General features: G+C 43.7%; 1 protein-coding gene across 1 annotated transcript in view; it reads left to right on the forward strand.

The window, feature by feature from the left end:
• Window positions 1–3,792: 3,792 nt before the first annotated feature.
• The window catches only part of LOC136884386 (suppressor of tumorigenicity 14 protein homolog), a 75,845-nt gene continuing 61,796 nt past the window's right edge, over window positions 3,793–17,841 (forward strand). Inside the window, exons 1-2 of the mRNA XM_068229920.1 lie at window positions 3,793–3,899; window positions 6,086–6,292. Coding sequence (XP_068086021.1) covers window positions 3,793–3,899; window positions 6,086–6,292 — 314 coding nt within the window. The remainder of the gene's footprint in view (window positions 3,900–6,085; window positions 6,293–17,841) is intronic.

The raw sequence follows: 17,841 nt of genomic DNA on the forward strand, positions 1-17,841 counted from the left end.
GCCGACAGGTGGGATAACATTTCTAATCACTAGATTGTGCGCCAAAAGCCTGGATTCAATTCTAAACCTCTCTGCAGTGCTCACGTGAAGTGAGGTCACGTGACACTGTTGATGGTGATTCGTCCGTCGGATAGAGAGGTTAAGCTTTGAGAAGCCACGAGTAGGCTACGTGCCGATACCGAGTTTCTCACTCTCCCGCATCACCATCTCACACGCAGATGCACATGTCCTTGTCCTCGGACGCTCCGCACACCAAAAGCAATGAGACACCTGAAACCACACACGTCACTCTCATAACAACACTTTTTTTTAATTAGGTAACTACAAATGTAGACGGGGAAGAAAACATGCACAAGAAGAACAACAGTCCAGTATGTCGTAAGATCAGCGTGAATGACTGAAGTGATCAAAGATATCCACACGAAGACATGGCAAGCATACAGCGAAGTAGACCACTTTACACCCTACTTGAGTTTCCTTGACAACAATAATAGTAATAATGATAAGTTCAGAAGTGGTGGTGTTTGACGAGTCTCAAGTTGAGTTCTTGTCTCAGAGTGTTTGCCATTAAATCAATAAGTTCAGGGCCTTCTTCAGGTAACACGAGCCCTACACGAAGTTAACAAAGGCAGGATGTGGCTATTGTGTAAGTCGATACTGCAAACAAATTGTAATCACATTGTGTGTTCGAGTCGTAACGAGATACACTCTCATTTGTTATTTTTTATTATTTATTTGCGAAACCAAAACAGGGAGAAGCCGAATTACAGAGTTCCGAAATGAAAAATATATTTACAATGGAGTAGCAGAATACAAACATATTGAAAGGACAATGAGGAGAGATCATCTAATGATAAAAGTAGCGGAAGAAAATTAAAAACTGACATAATAACTGCACACAACACTGTTGCTGATGATATAACAATTGTCAGAAATGATACAGAAGCAGCCTTGATCTTGGTCATAAGCACCATAAGTATACTGAAAGAGGCAGGTCTAGAGATCAATACTAAGAACAGCTATTATCACTCAAAATGGAAAATTAATCTGCAATACCATTCCAACAATCTGTGGCAATATCGCAAGTACCGGTGGTGATGATGAACGTCCTTCAATGAAAACCAAAGTTTAGAACATCTAAGAAGTAATTTAGACAAGCTTGCTGCCTTCCATTTACTGCAACAACAACAACAACATAAAGGAACTTCGTAAATGGAATAAATACCAGCACAAAGGGAGAGGAGTTCCATTATTCGCCCAAGTACCATCCGCTAACTCATGGGTGAATGAAATGGCCTATGGCTTTTAGTGCCGGCGGTGTCCGAGGACATGTTCGGCTCGCCAGGTGAGGTCTTTTGACCTGCGCGTCGTGATGAGGATAAAATGATGATGACGACGACACATACGCCCAGCGAAATTAACCAGTGATGGTTTAGAAATGCAATGGGCTATCATCCTAGGAATGGAGAGGCGGCAATGGTCACACCGGGCATTGTACTTCGCGTAACACCCTGAGATGTTTATTAGCGAGCTGTCTTCTTCTTCTTCTACCGCTTTTCCCACGCGTTGTGGGGTGGTGGGTGCGAACTGTGTCGTGCACGTGGATTTGGCCCTGTTTTACGGCCGGATGCCATTCTCGACGCTAGCCCTATATGGAGGGATGCAAGCACTATTGCATGTTTCTGCGATGATTGGCAGTGTGGTGTGTTGTCTGAATATGAAGAGGAGAGTGTTGGGACAAACACCCAGTACCGGGGCCAGAAGAATTAATCACACGCGATTAAAATACCCGACACGGCAGGGAATCGAAACCGGGACCCTCTGAACTGAAGGCCTCAACGCTGACAATTCAGGCAAGAAGTCGGCCCTTTATTATAGTGCTGGCTACTGAGGGCATGATACGGAGCAGTGTCCGAGTGATACGATTGACAGGAACGGCACACGATTCAGACAGCGCTCAGTGGAGCACTCAGGGCTCACTAGCGGCACACTGCACACTGGCTGGGAGCCGAGATTATGCTGCAGCGAGATACAGTGAGCCATAGCACACTGAAAGAATCGTGCGCAATACAAGGCTCAGTGAAACACAAGACACTCACGGATCACTAGCGAGACATTGGACACTGGCGGGGAGCCGAACTTCCGCTGCAGCGAGACACAGTGAGCCATCGCACACTGAAAGAATCGTGCGCAATACACGGCTCAGCGAGACACAAGACACTCACGGCTCACCCGCGGCACACTGCACACTGGCGGGGAGCCGAACTTCCGCTGCAGCGAGACACAGTGAGCCATAGCACACTGAAAGAATCGTGCGCAATACACGGCTCAGCGAGACACAGTGAGCCATAGCACACTGAAAGAATCGTGCGCAATACACGGCTCAGCGAGACACAAGACACTCACGGCTCACCCGCGGCACACTGCACACTGGGGGGGGGAGCCGAACTTCCGCTGCAGCAAGACATAGTGAGCCATGGCACACTGCAAGAATCGTGCGCAATACAAGGCTCAGTGAGACACAAGACACTCACGGCTCACCGGCGGCACACTGCACACTGGCGGGGAGCCGAACTTCCCCTGCAGCGAGAAACAGTGAGCCATGACACACTGAAAGAATCGTACGCAATACACGGCTCAGTGAGACACAAGACACTCACGGCTCACTAGCGAGACACTGGACACTGGCGAGGAGCCGAACTTCCGGTGCAGCGAGATACAGTGAGTCATAGCACACTGAAAGAATCGTGCGCAATACAAGGCTCAGTGAGACACAAGACACTCACGGCTCACCGGCGGCACACTGCACACTGGCGGGGAGCCGAACTTCCCCTGCAGCGAGAAACAGTGAGCCATGGCACAGTGAAAGAATCGTACGCAATACACGGCTCAGTGAAACACAAGACACTCATGGCTCCTTATCGGCACACTGCAGACTGGTGGGGAGCCGAAAATCCGCTGCAGCGAGATACAGTGAGCCATGGCACACTGAAAGAATCGTGCGCAATACACGGCTCAGTGAGACACTAGACACTCATGGCTCCTTATCGGCACACTGCACACTGGCGGCGAGCCGAGCTTCCGCTGCAGCGAGAAACAGTGAGCCATGACACACTGAAAGAATCGTACGCAATACACGGCTCAGTGAGACACAAGACACTCACGGCTCACTAGCGAGACACTGGATACTGGCGAGGAGCCGAACTTCCGGTGCAGCGAGATACAGTGAGTCATAGCACACTGAAAGAATCGTGCGCAGTACAAGGCTCAGTGAGACACAAGACACTCACGGCTCACCGGCGGCACACTGCACACTGGCGGGGAGCCGAACTTCCCCTGCAGCGAGAAACAGTGAGCCATGGCACAGTGAAAGAATCGTACGCAATACACGGCTCAGTGAAACACAAGACACTCATGGCTCCTTATCGGCACACTGCAGACTGGTGGGGAGCCGAAAATCCGCTGCAGCGAGATACAGTGAGCCATGGCACACTGAAAGAATCGTGCGCAATACACGGCTCAGTGAGACACAAGACACTCACGGCTCCTTATCGGCACACTGCACACTGGCGGCGAGCCGAGCTTCCGCTGCAGCGAGACACAGTGAATCATGGCACACCGAAAGAATCGTGCGTAATACACGGCTCAGTGAGACTCAAGATACTCGCGGCTCGCTATTGGCATACCAGACATTGGCGGGGAGCCGAACTTCCCCTGCAGCGAGATACAGTGAGCAATAGCACACTGAAAGAATCGTACGCAATACACAGCTCAGTGGGACACTAGACACTCATGGGTCCTTATCGGCACACTGCACACTGGCTGGGAGCCGAGATTATGCTGCAGCGAGACATAGTGAACCATGACACAGTGAAAGAATCGTACGGAATTATGGCTCAGTGAGACCCAAGACACTCACGGCTCCTTATAGGCACACTGTCCGACTCGTTGGCTGAATGGTCAGCGTACTGGCCTTCCGATCAGAGGGTCCCGGGTTCGATTCCCGGCCGGGTCGGGGCTTTTAACCTTCAATGGTTAATTCCAATGGCCCGGGGGCTGGGTGTTTGTGCTGTCTCCAACATCCCTGCAACTCACACACCACACGTAACACTATCCTCCACTACAATAACACGCAGGTACCTACACATGGCAGATGCCGCCCACCCTCATCGGAGCGTCTGTCTTACAAGGGCTTCACTCGGCTAGAAATAGCCACACGAAATTATTATCGGCACACTGCACACTGGCGGGGAACCGAGCTTCCGCTGCAGCGAGACACAGTGAATCATGGCACACCGAAAGAATCGTGCGTAATACACGGCTCAGTGAGACTCAAGATACTCGCGGCTCGCTATTGGCATACCAGACATTGGCGGGGAGCCGAACTTCCGCTGCAGCGAGACACAGTGAATCATGGCACACTGAAAGAATCGTACGCAATACACGGTTCAGTGAAACACAGGACACTCGTGACTCGCTATTGGCATACCAGACATTGGCGGGGAGCCGAGCTTCCTCTAGTGCGAGACACAGTGAATCATGGCACACTGAAAGATTCGTACTCAGTACACGGCTCAGTGAGACACAAGACACTCATGGCTCCTTATCGGCTCACTGGACACTGGCGGGGAGCCGAGCTTCCTCTGAAGCAATACATACAGAGCCAAGGTATACTGAAAGAATCCTACGCTATAAGGGACTCTCGAGCTCAACTCATTTGAAAATAATACCCACTTGCATACACTGTCCTCTTCTTACAAGGAGTTTTAAATAATAGAGGGATTTATATGCAGTTTTAAAAAGGTAATCAAAAACATAATTCCAAAGTACCTAGCATGTAAATAAGCAGGCTATTAGGTTATTCTGTTTACCGTAATAATTTAATCAATCAGAGTTTTTATAACAAGTTGACGTTCGACAATTAATCAAACTCATCTGTCTAGCCTCCCCACCTGGCTGAGTGGCTCAGACGGTTGAGGCGCTGGCGTTCTGAACCCAACTTGGCAGGTTCGATCCTGGCTCAGTGCGATGGTATTTGAAGGTGCTCCGCCTCGTGCCGGTAGATTTACTGGGACGTAAATGAGCTCCTGCAGGACTAAATTCCGGTACGTCGACGTCTCCAAAAACAAAAAAAGTTGTTGGTGGGACGTAAAGGCAATAATGATTTTAAACAACATGGAATTTTATTAAACATTTCCGTTGATAAATTATGCCTATCCATAATTTCTCTTACTATAAATGAATGAACAACTCGGAATATACCGCTTACTCGAACGGCTCGTCTCCTTACTCCGAGCCCGAAGCTTGCAACATATTGACAACAAATCGTGCTGCCTTTTCCTTTCCATGTTCTCGAATCAAGTAATCCTGGTGAGGGTTCCATGCTCATGATGTGTACGGTGGCGGCTGGTGCACCCCCCCCCCCCTCCAAAATAAAAATATTTAGAAAAATATAGAAATACTCAGTCAGTGACGATACGTCGCTCCTTCTTGCTACAGAATTTGTCTATCCCCCTGGCGGTGAACCCCTCTATGCTGTAGACCATCTTCTTCTCAATGGAGAGCACTTAGTCTTTCTTGTAACGTGGTGTTCCGCAGGAAGGTCTTGATCCTCTCAGGCTCTGAAGTAGTCATGGGTGTTGTTGTTACTAATATCTTCAGAAGCTTCAGAATGTACCTTGCATGAACTGCACAAGTGGAACTGCCCCACCAATATTCTTAAAATCTGGCCTACAATATAGAGCCGACAGCTATAGGCCTGGACAGCCACATCAAGTTCTTTATCCGGAAATGGTTTAGAAAACCGTTCAAAGTCAGTAGACTCTAACAATTTTGCTGCTTCCAGGTGATCCAAGGCCTCACGTGTTATTCTATCGCGCACTTCCTTGGCATCAGTACGCCGACATGATGGTTTTCTGCGCACGCGTTCCTTCAGAAGTACTGGTAATGTTTTCTACCCATTCCCGTATGTCGTTTCACTTGAATGAAGTGTGATGCAGCATCAGCTGTTCTTGACTCCAACTGGTTGCACATAATGTCCACATGAAACAATGATAGCCAAAAGATGAATTCCTCGTCTTCTAAGCTGCGATGAAGCCCGTTTCCTTCAAGGCAAGTTTTATAGGATAGGGTTTTCTCCAACACAATCACTTTGTTCGTACACCACATTCACGGTGCGCGACCTGAAAGTCCATCTAGTCGCTGGTCCTGTTGGAATTCTTCGAGCTGACACTGCTTCTAAAGCAGACATCCGTTGCGGCGACCTTGAAAAGAAAACGGGGAACGCTGAAAGGTGAGCGAAGAACACCCTAGCCGACTGATTCTGCGAAGCAGCGTGTTCCATTGTCAGATTCAGCTGGTGTGCATAGCAGTGGATGTAATGTGCGTTGCTTGCACTCCACCTTTACCACCACTCATTACTGCTGCCCCGTCGTATGTTTGCGCAATAACTTTGTGCGGCGTACTTTTAAACATGTTGCTCATATCACTTCAAATGCATGATGCAAGAGCATCCGAATCCTGACCTTCTGGTTTAAAGAAGCCCCAAAATCGTTCGTATGGAATACCATATTTTTCATATCGAAATACCAACACTAACTGCGTCTGCTCTGAAATATCGGTACCTTAGTTTCATCGGCCATTACACTAACAAAATCTGCTTGCTGTATTTCTACTGCTATCACTTCTCTGCAGGTCTCAAGCATGCAGTCAAACAGCTCGTTCTGGATGGTTTTTGAGGTCCCTTTGAAAACTCTATTAGATTCAATGTGCTCCTTTACTGCACTGTCTAGAAATTAAATCTACTAGGCCCAAGAAAACACCAGGATTGTTGGAACTATCACTTTCGTCGTGTCCTCTTGAAGCTAATTCAAACGCACCGCAAAACTCAATGCAGTCTACAATTCTTGATAGCACATACCTGTTCTTTTCCACTTGTTGATTGTGCTTTTCTTTTTCTTCGTTATAAGCACGGCTTAAAAATATTGCAGTATTAACCCTTCCTAAAGCACTCAAGTTTAAAGAATTATCAATGTGTTTCTCACTGTCATTATGCTTCTTAATTAAAGCGTTTAGAAGTCCAAGATCTTTAACACCCACTGTTCCCCAAGAATCACTATTGCCAAAACACAAACACGGAAAACAGAAAAAGGCTTTTCTAATCTCGCATACGCACACCCAATCGTTTTTATACACTTTTCTATTAAATTTTCTAGTGTATGGAGTTTTATTAGAGATGCCTTCCTGAGCAATATCTAAATCTGGGGTAGGTCTACCTAACTTCTTTACCTTAATTCCAGAGTTCTGGTTGAAAATCCTCTTTTCAAGAGGATCTCCACTGAATTTTCCATTCTGAACTAACACTCAAATAACCTCAACACATATACACATTCCTCACACAAAACTAATTAAGCGCACAATAACGCCTCCAATGACAAAACATTCACGAACTCAGAAACACTTTGTGTGAGCGCGCAAAAACAGAACTTCTCAATGTTACCAAAAGCATTGAAATAAAACCAGCAACGCAGTAATGCAAAATACATATTATGTCGCTATAGTGACATTTAAGAACTAGGCATTTTGTAATTAAAGAAAATCAAAACATCGTGTCCTTATTTTGACAACATAAAAAGTACACTTTGTATAGTTCATCGATTTACAAATATGTCTATGGAATATGCAAGTTGGGAGTATTAAAAGACCTGGCGAGAACAGCTGATGGCTTCCTCTACAGTATTTTGTGTTCCCGTTTGTTTTGAGCGATTCCCTCTTAATACTACCACTGAATGCAGAGCGTGCCACCTGCCACGCTCTCATTTCGGTTGAAATGCAAGTGTGATCACTGATCAGTGCTGCCTCTCTGTGGTCGAACGAAGAATCGCTAGCAAGTGATGTCTTGGCTGTTCTTTCCACAGCATATCGGAAGAGTTGGGCACACATGCGCAATAGGCAGAGTTCCTGCTTTCTGGCAAAAATCTTCGAATTCTCGCTGAGCTGTATACGCACAGCCTCCGTAGTGGGACGCACGACAACTTACCTGATTGTGTGGGGAGTTGAATGATTTCCCGTTGTTTGACTGACGTCTTTTTCAATGCACTGCATTTGATTGTACTACATAACCTTATTATTTATTTTGAGGTGCTGCAGCACCTCAGCACATAAGGTACGGCCGCCCCTGGATGTGTACATCCCTGCGCAACTGTCCTGTGTAGTGTCGTGCTGTCCTCGTCACCCTGGCAGCACCCGCACTCACTTGAACATTCACAGCAGCAACAAGCTCAGTGATCGCGTTCAGGGCAGCGGACCGGAAGGGGCTGTGATCTCAACAACGCGAATGATGTAACCCCATCTCAGTCTACTTCTGTTCTAGACGAAAATATCACCAAATGCTTAAATCAGATGAATAATCTTCAGTTATTAATACAAGACATTCAATCGTTGTATACTCTGACTTTCATACGCAACTAAATCGACAAGTACTGAAAGTATTTACAAAAACAACAACTCATTTCCCCTCCTCAAGAGCCTACTTCGATTCTATTAATCAGCAATATTACACTGGCCGTAATCCAGCCGATAAGAGGTTTTCGTCATTATTCCGAATGTCCCCCTGTGGGTGGGGGCGGTAGAATACACCCATGGTATCCCCTGCCTGTCGTAAGAGGTGACTAAAAGGGGCCCAGGGGCTCTGAACTTTGGAGCGTGGGTTGGCGACCACGGGGAACTTAGCTGAGTCCTGGCATTGCTTCCACTTACTTGTGCCAGGCTCCTCAGTTTCATCTACCCTATCCGACCTCTCTTGGTCAACTCTTGTTATTTTCCGACACCGACGCTATTAGGTTTGCGAGGGCTAGGGAGTCTTTCATTTTCATTTTCCCTCTGATTAGTGGTATATAGAGGATGGTTGCCTAGTTGTACTTCCTCTTAAAACAATAATCACCACCACTTATTGGGAATGTTCCTTACTCTCAAAGTGACTACGAAATAAAATTTGAACTCGAAAATCGAGAATATCCTGTACATTAAGTGACACGATTTCTAAATAGGAACGAACAACCCACCCCAATGACGACGGGAAAGCGGTATTGAACTTGCTCACATCAGTGTAAAACAACAAATGCACACGTTGTAAAAATTATGTGCAGAAGAAATGATTGTGTGTAGGAACCGGGACAAACATAACCACTCAGCATGCCCCACGCTGCTAACTCATTATTAAAACAACTGAAACCAACACAATTCCTCCGACTGGCACGATTTCAACATGATCTTTCACAGCAATCACAATAACCTACACCAAGAGCAGTCATAAGTTCAACCTCGTTCGTCCGCTTCACCACAGTGCAACCCCTTACCTCTTATCTCGTCATCATTAAGGCAAACTGAACACAACGCACAAATTCCACTTCCATGCATTATTTTTTCTCCCAGATTACCAGCATCGTTCCAGGCATTAATCCTGTCCTATCTAGTATATCATCAATCTTCCATCCTGGATAATAATCTCCGTCATCCAGTTAGTCAACTCTCCTAAACTGGACTGCAAATGGAATATGATAAAAACTAACTTCGTACTGATGTAGACTGTACACGGAGTCTTCAAAATCCCTGGCTACTCAATTCATCGCATGGAATTTCTGAACATAGAGATAGGGCAGTTGGCATCAAACTGCTTGAGTAGATAAAGTCACCGGTTCGGCGGTCTCCTCCTCCTCAGGCCCTCCGCAGAGGCCTCCTCCCGCGGGAAATTTGAATTTTGGCGCGAGATTTGAATTTGTAAACAAAGCCACGTACTTTTTGACAGCTGTCGTCCGAAAACAACGCATCGTCCACCTCAGTGCTGCCATCTAGACGGGCCTAAACCTCAGTGCTGCCAACTAAACCTCACTAGCGCGAGATTTGAATTTGTAAACAAAGCCACGTGCTTTTTTTTACAACCACGTGCTTTTTTGACAGTTGTCATCCGCCATCTTGCATCGCTAACCTTAGTGCTGCCCTCTTTACGGCACTGCGGGTAATTTAAAAATTCCACGTGATTTTTTTACAGCTGTCATCCACCATCTTGCATCGCTAACCTTAGTGCTGCCCTCTTTACGGCACTGCGGGTAATTTAAAAATTCCACGTGATTTTTTTACAGCTGTCATCCACTATCTTGCATCGCTAACCCTAGTGCTGCCCTCTTTACGGCACTGCGGGTAATTTAAAAATTCCACGTGATTTTTTTACAGCTGTCATCCACCATCTTGCATCGCTAACCTTAGTGCTGCCCTCTTTACGGCACTACCTGTGAAATGTGGTGGCGGTAATTTCCACGTGCTCTTGTTTGGAAACAAACCGACGTGCTTTTTTGACAGCTGACAACAGCCATCTTTAATCAACAGAACATCGTGCTGCCCTCTTTAGCTACATACCTTTGAAATGTGGTGGTGGTTAATTTAAATTCCATGTGCTTTTTTGACAGGTGTCATCCACCATCTTGCATCACAAACCTCAGTGCTGCTATTTTTAGCTACTACCTTTGAAATATGGTTTTGACATGTGGTGGTGGGTAATTTAAATTTCATGTGCTTTTTGACAGTTGTCATTCGCCATCTTTAATCAAGAGAGCACCGTGCTGCTATCTTTAGCTACATACCTTTGAAATGTGGTGGCGGCAATTTGAAATTCTATGTGCTTTTTTGACAAGCTGCCATCTTTAATCAACAGGGCACCGTGCTGCTATCTTTAGCTACATACCTTTGAAATGTGGTGGCGGGTAATTTGAAAAATTCCGTTAGCTATCATCAACTTTAGTGCATACGTGAACCTAACCTCTCATCTACCATCTTGAAGGAGACTATCGTTAGTTTACGACAAGATGGCCTTTCCGACGCTAATTAGCGTTTAGAGGCTACTACACAAGATGGCGGCAGCTGTTATGGCTACCTCCTCCACCTCCTCTACGTCCTCCTCATCCTCTGTCAAGGCATAGCTTTATCGAACATGCATCGCCAAGGCAAGAGTGTGCAGCGATAACATCATTGTGCATGTTTAGACTTGTGAATTACAAAAGAAACATAACAAGACTAAAATCGAACACTGTACTCGATACAACATGTGTTTAGAACATGTCAGGGGATACCTTTGTTCTAAGAAGATCAGACTGAAACATAACAAGACTAGAATCGAACATTGTACTCGATGCAACATGTGTTTAGAACATGTCAGGGGATCCTTTGTTGTAAGAAGATCAGATTGAAACATAACATGACTAGAACTGAACGCTGTACTCGATGTCGTTAACTTCAACATGTGATTAGAACGTTGTTTGATGTGTTCAGAGCAAAAGTACAACTTCAATGATTTGTCTAGTGTAAAAATAAAAAACTATGGAAACACGCTGTGCACATGTCGCGTAGCTAACTCGCTCAGTAAACGGTATAGCGAAAAATATAACTTCAATGATTTGCCTAGTGCGAAAGTCAAAAACACACTGTACACATATCGCGTAGCTAACTCGCTCAGTAAACGATATAGCGAAAAATACAACTTCAATGATTTGCCTAGTGCGAAAATCAATAAACTATAGAAACACACTGTGCACATATCGCGTAGCTAACTCGCTCAGTAAACGATATAGCGAAACATACAACTTCAATGATTTGCCTAGTGCGAAAATCAATAAACTATAGAAACACTGTGCACATATCGCGTAGCTAACTCGCTCAGTAAACGATATAGCGAAAGTACAACTTCAATGATTTGCCTAGTGCGAAAATAAAAAACTACAGAAGAAACCATATGCCATTAATTTTTTCAGTGTTGTATAGAGGATGGTTGCCTAGTTGTACTTCCTCTTAAAACAATAATCACCACCAATAATGAAGATCCTCAGTCAATAAAATGAATAACAATATGATAATGCTAAAACAAAACGTTACTGCAATAAAGTATACTCAATACCGTAAAGACTACACTATTTAAGTGATAAAAGTTGAGGCGGCAACATACACTTTCAACACGCACGCAACTCATTGACGTACTTCTTTCATGGAATTACGTACAGAAATGCACAATCTGAAATCACATCTCACTCCCAGTTTCTCAAATACGCACTGTTGTTGTTGGGTGATCATTCTTTTAACTGTATTATCACTTGTAGTGTTAAGCTACCTGTAAGCTCGACGTATAGTATTGTGAGCTGTAGTGTTAAGCACTCGATATACTTAAGTTGTGTATGCATTTGTATATGTTGTTGCTAGGTTTAGAATGTTAAGCTAGAAGTATTTCTTATCTCTCCATGGAATTGCTTGTTGTACTCTTGTTGTAGTCGTTGGGTGGGTATGTTTTAATTTATCATAACACTACTGTAAGTGGTCAGTGCTATTCCCAACTGCGACGTATTTGTTAATAATAACAGTCTTATTTAAATAAGCGATGACCCTCTATTCAGTATCCTTCCTACACACTACTCCACTGCTCCCTTAAACTTCTCTCGCGCTGTCGTAAGCAGATCGCACACATCCCCAAGTATGTTAGTACCCATTCCTGCTTGCTTTATGTTGTTGGTACCATTACCACCTTCTCCTCACCCTTCTACTTTCCACAACATCTGCGTTAATCTAATTCCTGCGTCACACTATACAATACTTCCCTAATAAAGAGCCGAGAAATAAGGGTCACGGGACTTGGATGTTAGAGGCTCCAGCATGTCACTCTGCAGGAGAGGTATTGTGTTGATTGCGACACATCACAGCTCGCTCCTCACAACCAACTGGTGTACCTGAGCTTCGCTACAGAAGCGTTCACGTTGTGAGTAAGATTTCATTACATAGCTCTTAGAGTTATCCCAGAAACACGACGGGGAAATCCCTATACATCGTGTCTCATGTAGCGACCGAGTTAGGGAGTTTCTTTATGATGACACGCCCCTCTGCCTACTGCCAGGCACACTCGAATTCAGCAGTTTTCATTGTAATGACAGGCATTTTTTTCTGTTTTGCGGGGCGAGTAGATGGAGAGTTCCAGGGTGAAAACTATGCTCTCTTACTGTTTCCTAGGATTACCCGATGAGTCAGAAAATCTCTATTTACTGTACTGCTGGAGAAAATGATCTGCCTTGTAGGTCCTCCAAGTCAGACAAGAAACCCTCTGTGCTGATGATTTGGAAGAATTCAGTTAATTTGTTAATGGTTGAGGGTAATCTTCCTTCTCAACAAACGATTCCTTTTCAGGGCAAATTTTGATATGTATTAATGTGATAGTTTTGTTTACACAGACAGGTCTTATGGCGACGTTGGGATAGGAAAAGACCAGGAGTAGGAAAGAAGCGGCCGTGGACTTAATTAAGATACAGGCCTAGCATTTGCCTGGCGTGAAAATAAGAAACCACGGAAAACCATCTTGAGGGCTCCCGACAGTGGGGATTCGAACCCACTATCTCTCGGATGCAAGCTCACAGCTGCGCGCCCCTAACCGCACGGCCAACTCGCCAGGTATGTGATAGTTTGTCTGAAATTTGGAAAAGGCTGAAAAGAGCTTAGAACAGTGAGCGACAGGCTTCTTGGTCCTTATGATCCGTTTGAGCTAGCAGGGTTCTACTCATTCTTCGTACAAGTTTATTACGGAAAGTGTCTCATTTGGAAAAGAGAGTCTTAGGAATATAATGACAGACACTCGCTCCCCGCCTGCCTTTTTTATATCCTCCTTGGGTTTCCGAAAGTCTTCAAGGATCTGTGAATGGACGGAAAACCATCATGACACGAATATTAATGCAATGAAGTCGTTTTTAATACGTATCAACGGAAGTGCAAATTCAAAGGAAAACTTCATAATGCTTATTATTGGAATATGCTGTATAATATGGGAAAATTGACCTGCATGTAGATAGAACCGTTCGTTTCCAAACCATATCGCAACAATTTGTCATAACGATTTGGAGAATCACGAAGGCTGTAAAACGATCTCTGTTATATTAGTAAAAGTTGGCAGAGTATGTTCCTTAGATCACACGGTCTAGGGCCCCCTTTAAGTTAAGCTGTGACTAAAGTAGCGCGTGCTTTCGAGAGCTCTATCAAAAGCAAAAAGAAAATTTTGGAATTCATATCCCGTCCAAATGCTATTCACGAAAAACCCGTAAAAGGGGCAATTTTTTAAAATGAACTTGTTCCACAAATATTATGCGATGTTCATGTTGAATACTTCATGAAATGGATTGATGCTGTGTTAAAAAGTTTGTGTGCCAGCTTTTCGAATTTCGCAAAGCTAAGGTCTCCAGTTCGGTTTGAAGCGGGTCATGTATGAGCCTTAGTCAAGCAATGAGTTATCTACAATGAATCTCGTGCCGTCCTTTGGTTGCAAATAATAAGTTAGAAAAGTGGATAGAACGTAAAATAGGACCGAGTGGTAGAGCGATCAACAAAGACAATCGATATCAGAGTTCGAGAAGCAAGGAAGAAACTCGAATACATCTGACAAAATGTATTTATTTGTATAATAAACATTGTGTACATTGTAAGCAATCTCCTTCATGTTCCACAGTTCGTGAAGGAACACTTTACCGCAATTTTGTTTTGTCATTTGTTTAATCTATTCCTGTTCCTTGCCAATCAAATAAGATCGCGGCGCTAGTGCATGACCCTGAAATTGAAGCGGAGCGTGTGGTGTGTGGTTTATGTTTGGTTATTGTGAAAAGTAAAGAAAATGCGCCGAGAATCGCCCAAGAATGCGTGGAACTGTTCTACTGTGCAGGTGTATCGCTAATTTCAGTTGACCCCCAGTTCCCCTTTAAGTCGTCTCTTACTAACATGAGAGCCGGTCCCCGGAAGTGTGCGTGGTGCTCGCGGCACGCATGTGTGCTCCAGTTCTCCTCAAGGAGCCGGTTTCGTGCCATAAAAATCAAATTCAGTCCCGTTTATCCGAGGTCGACCAGCCGTCTGGCGAATTTGACTTCCCTTGTCTGTTCTCTTTCTCATCCTCTCTTAACAGAGCTCCCACATTTGGAATGGCAGCACCCAATGAAACAAGGAGTCCATTGTTCTGAAATTAACATCCATTAATGTTTGGAAGAAATTAAAGACATGAAAAGAAATCCTTACTGTTGGCAAGGGTGCTCTGCCTGTCGTGCCGTCACACGCGTCTGCTTGGAAACAGATCATCTTCACACTTACGATAGAGAATAAAGCAGCCACTTCTTCTTTAGTTAGACATAACTGAAAAACGTTTTCAATCAACAGCATTAATATCCAAACATTGGTAGAAGTCTTTAAATTTATAAATATATAAAATAACTTGTCCTGACTGACTGACTGACTGATTCATCATCGCCGAGCCAAAACTACTGGACATAAAGAAATGACATTTTGGGGATATATTCATATTAAGATGTAGGTGCTCGCTAAGAGAGGATTTTTGGATATTCCTTCGCTAAGGGGGTGAAAAGGGGGGTGAAATTTTAAAATGAGTGCATCTATATCTCAAAACTTTAAAAGTTTACAGATGTAAAAATTGGTATTTAGAATCTTCTTTAAAAATAAGGAAACACGTATTTTTTTGTTTTCAGAAAATCTCAATAGGAGGGGTGAAAAAGGGCGAAAATGGGGAAAAATGGGTTGAATGCCTTTAATCAGGATACCGGTACTTATATCTCAGAAACTGAAGATATTACAGACCTGAAAATTGGTACTTTTGATCTCTTTTAAAAATAAAGAAACACGTATTTTTTGTTTTTGGAAAATCCAATTAATGGGAGGGTGAAAAGGGAGTGAATTTTTAAAATGAGTGTATCTATATCTCAGAACTTTAAAAGTTTACAGATGTAAAAATTGGTATTTAGAATCTCCTTTAAAAATAAAGAAACACGTATTCTTTTGTTTTCGGAAAATCCCAATAGGAGGGGTGTAAAAGGGTGAAAAATGGGTTGAATGCCTTTAATGAGGATACTTATATTTCATAACCTGAAGATATTACAGAACTGAAAATTTGTATATGGGACCTCCTTTAAAAATAAAGAAACACGTATTTTTTAGTTTTTGGAAAATCCAATGGCGGTTAAACAGGAGTGACAAATTGGGGTGAATTTTTTGAAAGACTATATCTACAGAATATCTTGGAAACGTAAAATGTTACAGACGTAAAAAGTGGGTGTTTGGAATCTCTTGTAAATGTAAGGAAACATAAGTGATTTGTTTTTGGAAACTCCACTTAAGGGGAGCTCAAAAGGGGTGAAATTTTAAAATGAGAATTTTTACAGTATATCTAAAAAACTTAACATGTAACAGAAGTGAAAAATGGTATTTGTTATCTCTATTAAACATAACGAATCGTGTATTTTTAGTTTTCGGAAATACCACTTGGGTGGTGGGGGGTGGGTAAAAGTGACTGAAAATGGTGTTGAATTCTTTTAATTAGGCTACTGATATCTCAAAAATGAAGATGTTACAGACGTGAAATTTGATATTTACAATCTGCTTTAAAAGTAAAGAAAGACGTATTCTCGGAAAATCCAATAAAAGGGGGGGGGGGGTGGGGGTGAAAGAATTGAAAATTTAATTGACTTAATTGTATGAGAATGCATACATCTAATAAAAACTAAAGTTGTTACAGACGTGAAAATTCGTATTTCGATCTCCTTTAAAAACAAAGAAAAACGCGTTTTGGTGGGGAAACCATCTTGGAGGGTGGGAGTGTAAAGGAGTTGAATTCCTTTCATGAGGACACATAAATCAAAAACTGAAGAAGTTAGAGTCGTGATAATTGGTATTTAGAAGATCTTTTACTATTAAAGAAACAAGTTTTTTTTGCGGGAAAATTCACTTTGGGGGGGGGGGGGTGAAGTAGTGTGAAATGAAGTGAAGAAAGTAAATTATTTTTATGGGGATACTTATATCTCAAAACTGAAGGTAATAGACGTGAACATTGGTGTTTGGAATCTCCTTTAAACATAAAGAAACACGCCTTCTTTTAATTTTTTTTTGGGGGGGGGCGGTAAATAAACGTAACGGCGGTGGGGTGTAGAAGGAGGTGAGACCAATTTATTTTACTGTTCATAATGTACTTATAAGGATCCTCCGTTGCTCAGGCGGCAGCGCGCCGGCCTCTCACAGCTGGGTTCCGTGGTTCAAATCCCGGTCACTCCATGTGACATTCGTGCTGGAAAAAACGGAGGCGGGACAGGTTTTTCTCCGGATACTCCGGTTTTCCCTGTCATCAGCCATTCCAGCAACACATAATAATAACAATAATAATGTTCCGGACCGTCGTCAAATGTGCGGACCGCGCTGGAAACGGCTCCTGGACGGGTAATGACTAAGAATGCAGTCCGGCCGCGGGTTCAGTGCCGCCAAAGCACCCAATATGACACCACGCCGGATCTCCTGAAGGATTTTATACATATTAAAAATGATTATAGGAAAAGATGGCAAAGATTTACGGACCCAACTGACCGGGAGGAATACCTGAGCCTAGCCCGGGAAGTACGAAATCGATTCCTGGAAAGGAAGATTGAAAAATGGGAGGAAACGTGCCGTAATCTAATAGAAAACGAGTCAGATTCGGAATTTTGGTGGATTATATATGTAAAACAATAAGCATTCAATTATAAATTTCAGTATAATACCGTAGCGAAGCACGGGTATCTTGCTAGTATCAGTATAAATTAACAATGGCAATGCCGCCACACGTGGTCGATAGCTGCCAGTGGGACGGGAGGACCCCCTATTCTCGCTGCTACATGGGGGCTTCCTGACCCGCTCGAACAACTGGAAACGGACTGTGGATTTTCATTTTCATTGCCAAGGGGCAGACATTTAGGGACGTTAAGAAATCCCCAACTTGAGCCACTCAGCTCAGCGTGTACCACC

Source organism: Anabrus simplex, chromosome 12, assembly GCF_040414725.1.
Source record: "Anabrus simplex isolate iqAnaSimp1 chromosome 12, ASM4041472v1, whole genome shotgun sequence".
NCBI lineage: Eukaryota > Metazoa > Arthropoda > Insecta > Orthoptera > Tettigoniidae > Anabrus > Anabrus simplex.